Raw genomic sequence first — 14,147 nt, 5'->3', positions numbered from 1 at the left:
TGCAATAATATTTAATAATTAAGTGCAGTCAAGTTGCAACAGACTATGGGGACTCCTTAAGGGGATTTCAAGGCAAGAGATGAGTAGATGTGGTTTTGCCATTGCTTTCCTCTGCAGAGCAACCCTAGACTTTCTTGGTGGTCTCTCAACTAAGTACTAACTAGGGCTGACCCTGCTTAGCTTCAAAGCTCTTATGACGTCAGGATAATCTAGGCCATCCGGGCTGCTTGAACTTCTATGTAAAGTGAAAACTGTGCCTGCCAGTTCGAGAACCTCCAATTTGGTGTAGTGGTTAAGAGCAGCAGGACTCTAATCTGGGTGACCTTGGGTCAGTCACAGCTCTCTCAGAGCTCTCTCAGCCCCACCCACCTCACAGGGTGATTGTTGTAGGGATAAAAATGACATACTTTGTAAACCGCTCGGAGTGGGTGTTAGGTTGTCCTGAAGGGCGGTATATAAATCAAATGCTACTATTATTATTAGTTTCATCCTATGTGCATTTCAGGACACAATGTAATCTACACAGTGAAATGTTAGGAACTTGGAGAGATGGAGAAACAGGATTTCTATGTATGGGTAGCCCTGAAGGTAGGCAGGCAGCAGTCCAAGAGTCACCTAATATTTCTAACTTGCCAGTTTTACACACTTGATTACTATAAAGTAACCATGCATTCCATTCTTATGCCCACCAGCGCAAAATGAGTATAAGGGTCAACATCCCGAAGAGTCGATCTCAAAAAAAGCTGCAAAAAACAAATGCTAAATTGTTGACAATGTTTCGAAACCTCAGCAACTACCTGAGGAGTTGAGCACTGGAGCAAGGGTGAGAATTCAGCATCATCATATAAATTCTTTGCTTATACTTTTGCAAAAAAAATAAAATAAGCAAATATATGCAATTTGTCTTAAATGAGTAATTAGAGATGGGCACGAACTGAAATACGAACCAAAATTAAGCACGACCCAGGCCGGTTCATGGTTCGTGAACCACAGTTTGTCAGATCCAATTTCTGATTAACCACCATGAACTTCTAGGCTGGTTAATTTGGTTCGGTTTTTGGTTCGTCACTGCAGACAGCCTGGTGCCATTCAATCAGTTTCCTAGGCAACAGGGGATGGACTTCCTGCGGACCTTCTGTTGACCCGGAAGTGACCTTCTGCTGGCCTGGAAGTGATGATTTTCTGACCTGGATGTGACATTTTCAGGAACCAAATGAACCGGTTTGCGAACCAGGTGCAGGTTCATGAAAGTTCGTGGTTCGTGAAATTTGATGAACCATGAACCACATGGTTCGGGTTTTTTCCGGTTCGTGCCCATATCTATTAGTAATTTAGATTACTTTGGGGAGAGAAGGGAAGAACACTCCAGGGAGCTTCTGGGAGGAGTTCCAGTCATAATAGACAACCAGGAGACTAGCTTGAGTTCCTGGAAATGTTTTATTCCTTTTTTGCATCTCTGTCTTCTGCATAGTTTTCAGCATTATTCTTATTTATCGAGCACTTAAAGGTGTATCTCTTGTTTACTACCAATAAACTAGCTCCAATTCATGTAAACCACCAATTCAGCTTTATGTAAAATGAAGCACTAAAGTGTTGTTGCAAGGGATAAATGGGGAAGTTATCAAGTCAGCACTGTGTAACTTGTAGACTTCATACAGATATTTTTCCAAGTTCTAGTCACATATAAAAACTGGCACTTTGAGGGCCACCCATTATTGATATTTCCCAAAAGAAAAATAAAAGTGTACACACAGTCATCTAACCTCTTCCATGAACTTTTTCTCATCCTGGACAGGGTGTGTGTGTGTGTGTGTGTGTGTGTGTGAGTGTGTGTGAGAAAACAAGTATAGAAATCGTTATTTTATTATTTACTTTTAAAAAATCAGATTATTTATTTACGGCTGAAATATTGGTTCATTTCTTCATTCTTTCCAGAATGAATTCTTCTTCCTGTCATAAACTATTGTTTTGAACATTGCCGCATCAGTGTTTTCCACTGTCATAGATTTTCTCACATCTCTTCATAATTTACTTTAATTCACCAAGTGAAAATGCAATTTAATCAACAGCTAGGACATTCACTAAGCAAAGTACAATAATGAACAACAATTTGGAGGGCATTCAGTGAAGGAGCTACAATATGGCAAAGTAGCAGAAAATTTGAAAACAAGCATAAAGCCAAAGCACAGAGATTAAACGTTTCTGAAACAAAGCATAACTAATTTACATGGCATGGTTAGCAACATGGAAACTCCCTTGTAGGGGCACGTCTACATCAGCAGACAGTACCCAACAGAGTAGCATATAGTCTCTGTCCCTGCCAATGCATCTCTCTGAACTACTTTTTATGACACAGTCTTTTAATCTGGGTACTAAGCCCTCCTGAATAATTCAGTCTTGCATAGTTTGCAGAAGACCAGGAGAATGGGAGCTTTCCTGACTTCTTCAGGCAAACCATTCCATAAGGTGGGGCTACCACAGAGAAAGCGCGTGTGCAGGCAGCGGTTGATTTTGCCCAACTGCAGTATTTGCAGAAGACCCTGTTCAGATGAACGAAACTGCCATGGTGGAATGTAGGGGGATAAGTGGTCACACAGATATGAGTGGCCAAGGCCATGAAGGGCTTTGAATGTGATAGTCATGACCTTGAATTGACCCTGGTAGCTGATGGGAAGCCAATGGAGTGACCATAAAATGCAAGTGATATTCATGCTCCATCTAGTTCATGAGAGTAAACGTGCTGCAGCATTCTGCACTAGCTGGAATCTCTGAGTCAACTTTGAGGGGAGACCTATGTAGAGTACATTACAGTAGTCTAGTCTTGATGTTAATGTGCCATGAATCCAGGTGGCCAGATCAGCCATGTCAAGGATCTGCCATGTCAAGGTCAACCATCTTCCAGGTTAGTCTGAGTTGTAAGAATGTCTTTTTTTGCCTAACATTGGCAAAAATGTTAGGCAAATGTTGATTGCACTTTAACAATCGTTTGGAAGTGGATTCTTTTGTTTCACACACGAAAATTTCAGTTCCAAATTATCTCTAAAGAGGATTGGAAGTGCATTATCCAACGTGTGCGGAATCATCAATTCTCTTCCTTCCACTTCTACTTTTTATTTTATGTTCTAAGCTAACAATTTATCTCTACTCTCAAGTATCCATACAGGTTCACTGGCAATGCCATTCTGTGAAATGCCACTGGACTGCAGAACTCCCCCCCCCCCGCCCAGCTCAAACTTCTTTGGCACACACTCAATTTGATTTGAGCCTCTATGGCCTTTCTCCCTTTTGTTATCTTTCTCTGCCCTTTTAGCCGTCAAGGAGGCCTCTCTTATATCTTTATGTTTTGTACAGTGTTCTGAAGACCTCTAGCCATAATCCTTTATGTCGGAGTGAGATAAATATGCACACATAATTTTAACCGAAGAAATACACAAAAAGATTTTTTTTAAAAAGCCTTACTGTTCTGGTTACATGGTTTACAAAAGAGTCCGAGCGATCAAGCTGCCAAAAAAAAGGGGGGGGGGGAGAAAGAGAGAGTCTGTCAGTTTTGTCACTCAGGTTAGAGAGAGAGTGTTGTTGTCATGGTATACAACCAAACCAGTACTAATGAGTCAAGATACTCTACAGATTTGTCAGGTCAGGTTAGGAGGACAGTGTTGTCGTCATGGTGTATAAACAGGGCTCATTTCAAAGGGGAACGTGCAGGAACACAGTTCTGGCAGTTCCCCAAAGAGGTCACATGGCAGGTGGCCCCGCCCACCTTACTCTCGGCCATTTTGGGCCCGTTTCAGCCTGGACTGGGGCTCAAACAGCCTGGATCAGGCCGCTGACAGGTGGTGGATCACTCTCCTGCTCAGCAGCGGCCCAATCCTGACCATTTTGGGCTCCTTTTCGGCCATTTTCAGCCCCTTTTTGCCATTTTGGGCCCAATTTCGGCCCTGAGTGGCCAGAATTGGGTCCAAAACAGCCAGGATAGGTGATACCAGGGGGTGTGGCATACACAAATCAGTTATGCTAATGACACACTTCTGGTGATGGCAAGGGGCGTGACATATGCTAATGAGTTATGTTAATGAGTTCCTCCAGCTCTTTTTCTACGAAACGACCCCTGTGTATAACCAAACCAGCACTAATGAGTCAAGATACAAAGCGGAAGGCAGTTCGCTTGTGTGAGCATCGCCTGAGGCAGACTAAGAGGGGAATTTTTTTCCTTCCACTTTTTGTTTCACAGCTTATAGAGGCACACCATTTGTGTGCTCCAATCCCATTTATAACCTGCTTCTCCTCTACTGAGTCAATGGTGACATGAGGTAAATTGGGCTGAGAGGGGGCAAATTACCACAAGGCTACCAAATCAGCTTTTTAGCTGAACAAGAATTTGCATCCAGATCTTCTTAGAGATATGAAGGCCTGGAGAGGGGGAGAGAGACAGAGTGCACTCCCATTTAGGGTTGCCAGCCTCCAGGTAGTTCAACCATACACTACACAACCAAAAAAAGCTCACCCCAGGCGGAAAATTTACAAATTTATGCGATTTAAATGTGTAATACAAAATTACAAGGAACAAAAGTAATACCAGAAAGCAGTAATTATGCAATATTATAGTCAATAATGGCTGAGACAAATATGATCCCCAATTTTATGAAAAGGGCAACGATTCTAATAGACATATATAACAGCCGTAGTCCAGCAAGCTGTCCCGGTCCAATATATGTAGAACCAATTTAAAGCCACATAGGCAAGATAACGTCCCGTTCCGACGCTAGTAGGAGCCGCTGTGGAAGGAGCGGGAACAAATGAGTAAGGCGCAGGGCCAAACACAAAACAAGCCGTCTCAATCCGACGCTTGCAAGAGCCGCTGTGAAGTGAGCGGGACGGAGAGCTGAGGCGAGAGCTGAGGCAACGAGCAAAAGCCGGCCAATTCTTTCTCTTTTTCTCGTTTCAGACCTAGATATGTCTTTCATCAGGCCATAACATCTAAGAAGTAACATAAAGCAATAATATGCATCGAAATTAAAGAGAAACATACTATGATGTAAAACACCCTCCCCCCAAAAAAACATAAGAGAATCACTTACAGCATAAATTACAATTGTGAACTCCCAGGAAATTATCCAAACATATGCGGAGTAAAAGGGGTGGGGTGATACAACCACTTAAATATATATCAGGGTGGGACCATAATACACACATCCAAATTAAAGACACAGTGCAGTAAATTATTTTAAAAGCACAGAGCAATAAATTATTATACACAAGGTAGTTTAACATATTAATATACAAGGTACTATTCCGTAATGATAAATTCCGACTGTCAGCCGGGGGAGGGGGGGAAGGGGGAGGGGGGGGGGAGGGGGAAGGGGAAGGGAAGGAAAGGAGAAGGTGAACGGGAGGGAGGGAAAGGAAAGGAGGGGGGGAGGGAGAAAGGAAGGGACTAACAAGCCGGGTTGCTGCCGATCAGAGAATTGCTGATCATAAAAAGGAGGAAAGTTCCAAATGGTTATTCAGACCATGTGGGATCATGGACCGAAGTCTAACGATCCACCTAGTTTCAGCTTGGAGGAGAAACCGGTTGCGAATTCCCGGTGTAGAGACAACTTCCAACACAGAAAACCGGAAGGGTCTGTCAGAAACATGTTTAGTCCTAAGATGTTCATACAGTGGAAGATCCACGCTAGGATTTTTACATCTAGAGATATGTTCTTGAATACGTGATCGCACCGGGCGGGTGGTACAGCCAACGTAAAACTGATCACAATCGCAGATGAGGAGATACACTACATTGTGAGTGCTGCAGGTTGAAAAGAATCTGGAATAAAGGTATTTTCCTGATATTGGATTTTTGACAGCAGTTAGTTCTATACTCAATGCGCAAATATTGCAGTGACCACAGGGAAAGTGTCCCCGTGGTAAACTGGATACCTCAGATTTAGGTCTAAAATCAGAGTGGACTAAAAGATCTTTAAGATTCCTGGTACGCCGGTATCCAATCTGTGGAAAACTGTTACACTGTTACACCCCGGCAAGTCAGACAAAATGTGCCAATTCTTCCGGATGATATTGGAAATGGCGCCTGATAGGTGGGAATAGTCCAACGCCCAAGTGATCCTGTCCGAGGGCAAGTCCCGATGGCGGTAGTTTAATATATTAATTCTGGGGGTAGCGTCAGCCTTCCTCCTAGCTCTATTTATAACCCATAGGGGGTAACCGCGGTTAGCAAAAGCCGAGCTCATGCGAGCCGCCTCGATGTAATAATCCTGCCGGCACGTAGCATTTCTCTTAGCGCGCAGGAACTGCCCCACTGGAATGTTCTGTTTTAAGGTGGGCCGATGATGGGAAGTATATTGAAGATAGGCTGATCTATCTGTGGGCTTACGATAGGGTTTAACCCCCAGACTCCCGGAGGACTGTTTGTGAACAATCACATCAAGAAAAGGAATACTCTCATTACTACTCTGATGGGTGAACTTAATATTAGAATCTAACCCATTTATCCATTCCATAAACTCCTGGGTTTTATTGGACGTGCGCAGCACGCAAAAGATGTCGTCAATGTACCTCCGAAAACAGACAATTTCTGAGTGGAACGGGTTGGACCCTTCATTATAAATAAATTGCTCCTCCAAATTGGCCATATACAATATTGCAATAGAGGGGGCTGCCGGACATCCCATGGCAACCCCCCTAATCTGATAGAAAAATTGAGAGTCAAATCTAAAGTAATTTCTCTCCATAATGATATCTAACAGGTCGAGGAGGAAAGAAGTAGGTGGAAAGTTACAGGTGCGTCGATCCAATGCCACCTCGGGGGGTCCGGATTTCGACACTACGGACCCCTCGGATACGGAGCAGTCTGGAGATGAGGGGGGACGTACTCTTAGAAGTCGTACGATTCCTACCCCCACAACCAGACGGCCTTTTTTGACCAAGGGAAGGCTATCCCGCAGGGGGAGATACAAGACGTAATTTTTAACTTGTCTTCTCATGTGCTCTCCCCCACCGAACGTAAGGTTTTGAATAAAGGCTTAGGTTACGTCCCGACCCCACAGTATAATTCCCTCAATACCCGTGTTGATTTGTTTAAATTGTTCAGGCAACTGAAATTAAAGAAATATTTTGGATAAATGGGTTAGATTCTAATATTAAGTTCACCCATCAGAGTAGTAATGAGAGTATTCCTTTTCTTGATGTGATTGTTCACAAACAGTCCTCCGGGAGTCTGGGGGTTAAACCCTATCGTAAGCCCACAGATAGATCAGCCTATCTTCAATATACTTCCCATCATCGGCCCACCTTAAAACAGAACATTCCAGTGGGGCAGTTCCTGCACGCTAAGAGAAATGCTACGTGCCGGCAGGATTATTACATCGAGGCGGCTCGCATGAGCTCGGCTTTTGCTAACCGCGGTTACCCCCTATGGGTTATAAATAGAGCTAGGAGGAAGGCTGACGCTACCCCCAGAATTAATATATTAAACTACCGCCATCGGGACTTGCCCTCGGACAGGATCACTTGGGCGTTGGACTATTCCCACCTATCAGGCGCCATTTCCAATATCATCCGGAAGAATTGGCACATTTTGTCTGACTTGCCGGGGTGTAACAGTTTTCCACAGATTGGATACCGGCGTACCAGGAATCTTAAAGATCTTTTAGTCCACTCTGATTTTAGACCTAAATCTGAGGTATCCAGTTTACCACGGGGACACTTTCCCTGTGGTCACTGCAATATTTGCGCATTGAGTATAGAACTAACTGCTGTCAAAAATCCAATATCAGGAAAATACCTTTATTCCAGATTCTTTTCAACCTGCAGCACTCACAATGTAGTGTATCTCCTCATCTGCGATTGTGATCAGTTTTACGTTGGCTGTACCACCCGCCCGGTGCGATCACGTATTCAAGAACATATCTCTAGATGTAAAAATCCTAGCGTGGATCTTCCACTGTATGAACATCTTAGGACTAAACATGTTTCTGACAGACCCTTCCGGTTTTCTGTGTTGGAAGTTGTCTCTACACCGGGAATTCGCAACCGGTTTCTCCTCCAAGCTGAAACTAGGTGGATCGTTAGACTTCGGTCCATGATCCCACATGGTCTGAATAACCATTTGGAACTTTCCTCCTTTTTATGATCAGCAATTCTCTGATCGGCAGCAACCCGGCTTGTTAGTCCCTTCCTTTCTCCCTCCCCCCCCTCCTTTCCTTTCCCTCCCTCCCGTTCACCTTCTCCTTTCCTTCCCTTCCCCTTCCCCCTCCCCCCCCCCCTCCCCCCTTCCCCCCTCCCCCGGCTGACAGTCGGAATTTATCATTACGGAATAGTACCTTGTATATTAATATGTTAAACTACCTTGTGTATAATAATTTATTGCTCTGTGCTTTTAAAATAATTTACTGCACTGTGTCTTTAATTTGGATGTGTGTATTATGGTCCCACCCTGATATATATTTAAGTGGTTGTATCACCCCACCCCTTTTACTCCGCATATGTTTGGATAATTTCCTGGGAGTTCACAATTGTAATTTATGCTGTGATTCTCTTATGTTTTTTTGGGGGGAGGGTGTTTTACATCATAGTATGTTTCTCTTTAATTTCGATGCATATTATTGCTTTATGTTACTTCTTAGATGTTATGGCCTGATGAAAGACATATCTAGGTCTGAAACGAGAAAAAGAGAAAGAATTGGCCGGCTTTTGCTCGTTGCCTCAGCTCTCGCCTCAGCTCTCCGTCCCGCTCACTTCACAGCGGCTCTTGCAAGCGTCGGATTGAGACGGCTTGTTTTGTGTTTGGCCCTGCGCCTTACTCATTTGTTCCCGCTCCTTCCACAGCGGCTCCTACTAGCGTCGGAACGGGACGTTATCTTGCCTATGTGGCTTTAAATTGGTTCTACATATATTGGACCGGGACAGCTTGCTGGACTACGGCTGTTATATATGTCTATTAGAATCGTTGCCCTTTTCATAAAATTGGGGATCATATTTGTCTCAGCCATTATTGACTATAATATTGCATAATGACTGCTTTCTGGTATTACTTTTGTTCCTTGTAATTTTGTATTACACATTTAAATCGCATAAATTTGTAAATTTTCCGCCTGGGGTGAGCTTTTTTTGGTTGTGTAGTGTATGGTTGAATTGTAGTTAAGCTTTCCACCCCCTTTGTATTTGTTCTAGCCTCCAGGTAGTGGCTGGAGATCTCCCGGAATTACAACTGGTCTCCAGGCCACAGAGATCAGTTCACTTGGCAAAAATGGCTACGTTGGGGGTGGGATGTATGGAATTATGCCATGCCAAGGTCCTTTTCTTCCACAACCCCCCCTTTCTCCAGGTTTCTCCAGGTTTCACCCCCTAGATCTCCAGGGGTTTCCCAACTTGGAGCTGACAACCCTACTCTCATTTCAAAAATTTAGAAATCTTGAAGAACACAGGGGTGGGGTGCCTATGAAAGATTTTGTCTTTTAGAAAGGGGCGAATGCTTCCCCTCCAAATATGCAGAATTATGATTTTAGATGAGGCAATCTACAGCATTAGAGAATGACAATTCCTGTGAATACTGCAGACATATAAAACACTCCTATTCAGTATGCATTTTGACACCTTCTGCCATATTCATGAGAGGAACGTACAAAGGCATTTGTTGCTTGTAGGTTTGCTGACTACCTTCCAGTGGTGACCTTTAAAACTAAAATATATGTGCTCAGGTAGTACAGGGTACAGCAGTTTGCAATTCTTTAAAATACTGAGTATATTCATAATTTTGCTGGTAAAAATTAAAGCATGTCTACTTTAAAATCTCATAAACATGCCAAATACTACCATTTTATATGGTAATTAACTTATAAATAAGATATGAAACACAATAAAGAAGAGGCCAACATTAACACCCGGAAATTCCATTAGTTAAAAATAATGATCATTTAGCATTTATCACCAACAAGAAATAAGTCATCAATTTCAACAGTAGCAATAAAACTACTATTTAAAAAACACCCATTTATAAACACACAAGTGCACACAAAGCATAAATGAAGAAAAGGCTTCAGGAACAGACTTTTTTGGCATGTCTTAAAGTTCAACAAACTGAATACCAAATTAATGACAGGGGTGTGGGGTTCACAACAAATGGGCCTTGTGCCCACTCATCATCACTCAACACTCCCAACCACAATAGATTTTAAAAGACCAGGGTAAGTTGAGACCCATTAAAAATTCCATACAGAAATGGGTAGAAAACCGGACTAGGAAGCAGGGGCCTGGAGATCTCCCGGAATTAAAACTCAGCTCCAGGTCACTTCCCCAGGAGAAAATGGCTGCGTTGGAGGGTGGACTTTAGGGAATCCTTTCTCTGCTGAGATCTCTCCTCAAATCTCACTCTCCTAGGCTCACCCTCAAATCTTCAGGCATTTCCCAAACTAGGGAAACCAACAGCAGCCTGTACATGGGCTTTCTCTGTGGTGGCCCCTACCCTGTGGAACAGCCTGCCTGAGGAAGTCAGGAGAGCCCCCACGCTCCAGGCTTTCCACAAATGATGCAAAACTGAATTATTCAAAAAGGCTTTTTACTCAAATGGGAGGGCTGTAATGTAGGGATGGGGTCTCAGATGCTTCACTAATGAGTTAGGGACCATAGACTTCATCACTATATTGCCTTACATATTAGCTGCTGCTTTAAATACGTACTCCTATGCACTACCGTGCTTCATGTTGTCTAATGTCAGTCCTAGAATGGATTATGTTCTGTTTCAGCATTTCTTCTACTCTGTATTGGATCCTGTTTATGGAAATGTCCTTGACACTATATGGAAATATACTTGATATACTGTACAGAAATGTACTTGATACTGATTGTACTAAGCTCATACTGTGAAATCCGCCTTGAGTCTCAGTGAGAAAGGCGGACTATAAATGACATAAATAAATAAAAATAAATAAAATTGACTTCTCTTTAGGATTTCACTGATAATGTGGCTGTTTGCAGTTTCTGCGCATAAACTGAGTTATGCCCTCCAAGAAATGGCAAGAAACTGTCATAGATGGTTTGATTTACTCCGGGGTGTAAAATTCAAGCTAGGAACCAAGCCCTGGCTAACTGAATTATGACTTTTGTGTTTAATGATTGCAGAGATCTTTGGGTTTTTTACTTCATTTATCACTGAGGCTCAAGGAATATATTAACCGTGTTTGGTTATTAATCATGAGTTAACAGCACATAATTGTAGACTTTTTAAAGAACATTGACTTCATGGTCATCTTCCATCCTCCCTCTATAGCAGCTCAATCAGTAAAGATGGAGAATATCGTGCTTAATCTTCAAAAACCAATTCTGTTGAGTAAGATGACGCTGAGACAAGGAGCAGTCCAAAGTAACACAAGAGACTTTTCTAGCTGTGGACAGATCTGAACTCAAACCTCCCTGCTCCAAATCCAACACTTGATCTGTTACATCACACGGACCCTTCCCCATAAAACTAGCAGTCTCCAGGAAGAACGGGCTCTCCAAGTAACCTGTTCTGTCCTCAACAATATAATGACTAACATCGCAGCAGGAGAATGGTTTCTCCATGAGAAACGCAAGAACTGCACAAAAAGTGTATCAAAAAATAAACATCTAAAATAAATTCTTCCCCCAAATCTCTAAACAAACAGCTGTCTTGCAAACATTATCAAAACAGCATTTGAATGCATCAGGATTCTGTCACATCTGCAATGCAAGATTATAACTTCTGGCACAAAAAATTATTGTACAAATCTGCCCTCCTTCCAATAAGATCTAGCATTTTTGCGTGTTTTCTAATCCAAAATATTCTCAGATAGAAAGAGTGAATTCGACATAATTAACGGGTTATCAGAAATGCTACAGCAGAGATGTCCCTTAAAAAACACACAAAACTGGCTGTCATTGACAACGTGGCAGTAGCCACGTTATTTTATTTTTTAGAAATGACATCAAACACTGATCTTTCAAAAGTAACATTTCGCTTTGAAACTTACGTGACCGTAAGTGGGGGGGAAAGCACCGCTGAGCAAGGGATGTTCCAGATGGGCTGATTAGAAATGCAGGTTAAGCAAGCCAATCTATCATAACTTTAAAAAGAAACAGAAAAATCTGCTTTCTTTTCCACAAACCGTTTGTCAGTCAGAAAAATGACACTGTGAACTTCAAAAGCTTCAGCACGGGCTTGGATCTTGATAGATGTTAGCAAGAACAACTTTGCAACTGTAAGCACATGTGCACGTCTACACACACTCGCATATATAAATATACAATGTTTGCCCAAGGTTAGGAATGCCACCCTTTGCCCAAGACAGAGTGGAAATACTTCAAGAGACTGGCATGACCAGGTAATGCCGCTTTTAAGCCGGAGAAAGATTGCAGGTTTGACTCAAAGGCTGCCAAATGTCAGAAAACTTCAAAGCTGAAAGTGGCAGCCATTTTCAGCTCATTCAGTCAGAAGGTCACTAGTAGGTCACCACTTCTTCTGAGCCGATTGACACTTTTAAAATTCAGGTTGGAATGGCAAAAACCACTCATGGTTCCATCAACTGAGTGCGATGATACAGCCTTCCACTAAACATGGAAGTGGAGCCCTAGTATTTATCAGCTGACTACTTCTACAGCATTTTACAGCGACTACTTCGGAAGGACTCCCTTACAAACCTACCCAACCAGTACTGTCATCTTTCAAGGTGGTAAAGAGACCAGTAGCATAGTTAAGACTAACCAACTTTATTGTAGCGTAAGCTTTCGAGAACCACAGCTCTGTGGTTCCCGAAAACTTACGCTACAGTAAAGTTAATTAGTCTTAAAGTTGCTTCTGGACTCTTTACTATTTCGCAACCACAGACTAACATGGCTAACTCCTCTGGATCTTTCAAGGTACTTCTGATGCCCTCACCTGCTGAGATCAGACAGGTAGCAACCTGGGAGAAGGCTTTCTCTATTGGGCACCAAAGGTCTGGCACTCTCTTCCCCAAGGTGACTCGCCTATCCTCTTCAGGATTGCCAACTCTGAGTTGAGATTTTCCTGGAAATTTTGGGGGTGGAGCCAGGGGAGAACAGGGTTTGAGGAGGGGAGGGATCTTAGCTGAGTATAAAGCCATAGAGTCCATCTTCCAAGGCAGCCATTTTCTCCAGGAGCACTGATCTCTGTTGCCTGGAGATCAGTCGTAGTTCCAGGAGATTTCCAGCTACCACCTGGCCACTGAGAACCCTAGTCCCCTTCTGTTGTCGCTAGGGTTGCCAGCCTCCACGTGGTGGCTGGAGATCTCCCAGAATTACAACTGATCTCCAGGCCACCGAGATCAGTTCCCTTGGAGAAAATGTCTGCTTTGGAGGATGGACTCTACAGCATTATACCTTAATGAGGTCCCTCCCTCCTGAGACCCTGCCCGATCCAGGCTCCACCTTCCAAATCTCCAGGAATTTTACAGCCTGGAGCTGGCAACCCTAGTTGTCATCTTCCGCCAGTGAAGACTTTTTTGTTCCTCAGCCTTTCCCTCAGTGAACCCTCCTTCCAGCCTTATGCTTTAATGGTTGTTTTTATGTTTTTGGATCTGTATTTTAGCTCGGTTTAATTTTTAATGATGTGCTTTTGTTTGGTTTTTAATGCTTTTTAAGTGGAGTTTTCATGATGTATGTTTTTAATCTGTTAGCTGCCTGGGTGGCCTTGATGAGGGCAGAACAGTGGGGTACACATATTGTAAATAAAATAAGGGCGCCACAGAATCATTTAAACTGGGACGTTTTTTCCATATCTGAGTTGAAAAGGCAACGTGTGAGTTGGATCTCAATTAATGGGCAGAGAACAACTGTTTCATCCTTGAGTTCTGACTGGCTGGGCTAAGGGCAGTGTGGGCAGTCCTGCCGTTTCAAGAAGAACACTTTGCTAATTGCAAAAGGATGCAGGGCTTTTTTTTCAGTCAGAACGCCATGGAACAGCGTTCTGGCACCTCTCCAAAGTGATCACATGTCCAGTAAAAACAAATTCAGATCCCCTCAATAACTTCCTGCCCAGCTGCTTATTTCACCCAATGGGGGGGGGGAGTTTGCCCTCCTCCCCCTCCCATCAGATGAAATAAGCAACAAGGGTAGTTTAAACCCCGCTGGCTTGTTTCTGCTGCCTGGTGGGGAAGTCCCTGCCAGACAGC

The 14,147-nt window shown here is 43.1% G+C and overlaps 1 protein-coding gene across 1 annotated transcript in view; it reads right to left on the bottom strand.

The window, feature by feature from the left end:
* TNS3 (tensin 3) overlaps window positions 1–14,147 on the bottom strand; it is a 361,185-nt gene that overhangs the window by 158,844 nt on the left and 188,194 nt on the right. Inside the window, exon 6 of the mRNA XM_054991056.1 lies at window positions 3,460–3,501. Within this exon, the coding sequence (XP_054847031.1) occupies window positions 3,460–3,501 (42 nt within the window). The remainder of the gene's footprint in view (window positions 1–3,459; window positions 3,502–14,147) is intronic.

Source organism: Eublepharis macularius, chromosome 11 (genome assembly GCF_028583425.1).
Source record: "Eublepharis macularius isolate TG4126 chromosome 11, MPM_Emac_v1.0, whole genome shotgun sequence".
Classification (NCBI taxonomy): domain Eukaryota; kingdom Metazoa; phylum Chordata; class Lepidosauria; order Squamata; family Eublepharidae; genus Eublepharis; species Eublepharis macularius.
Note: the sequence above shows the minus strand (reverse complement) of the source record. Positions and strands in the feature narration are given on the sequence as shown.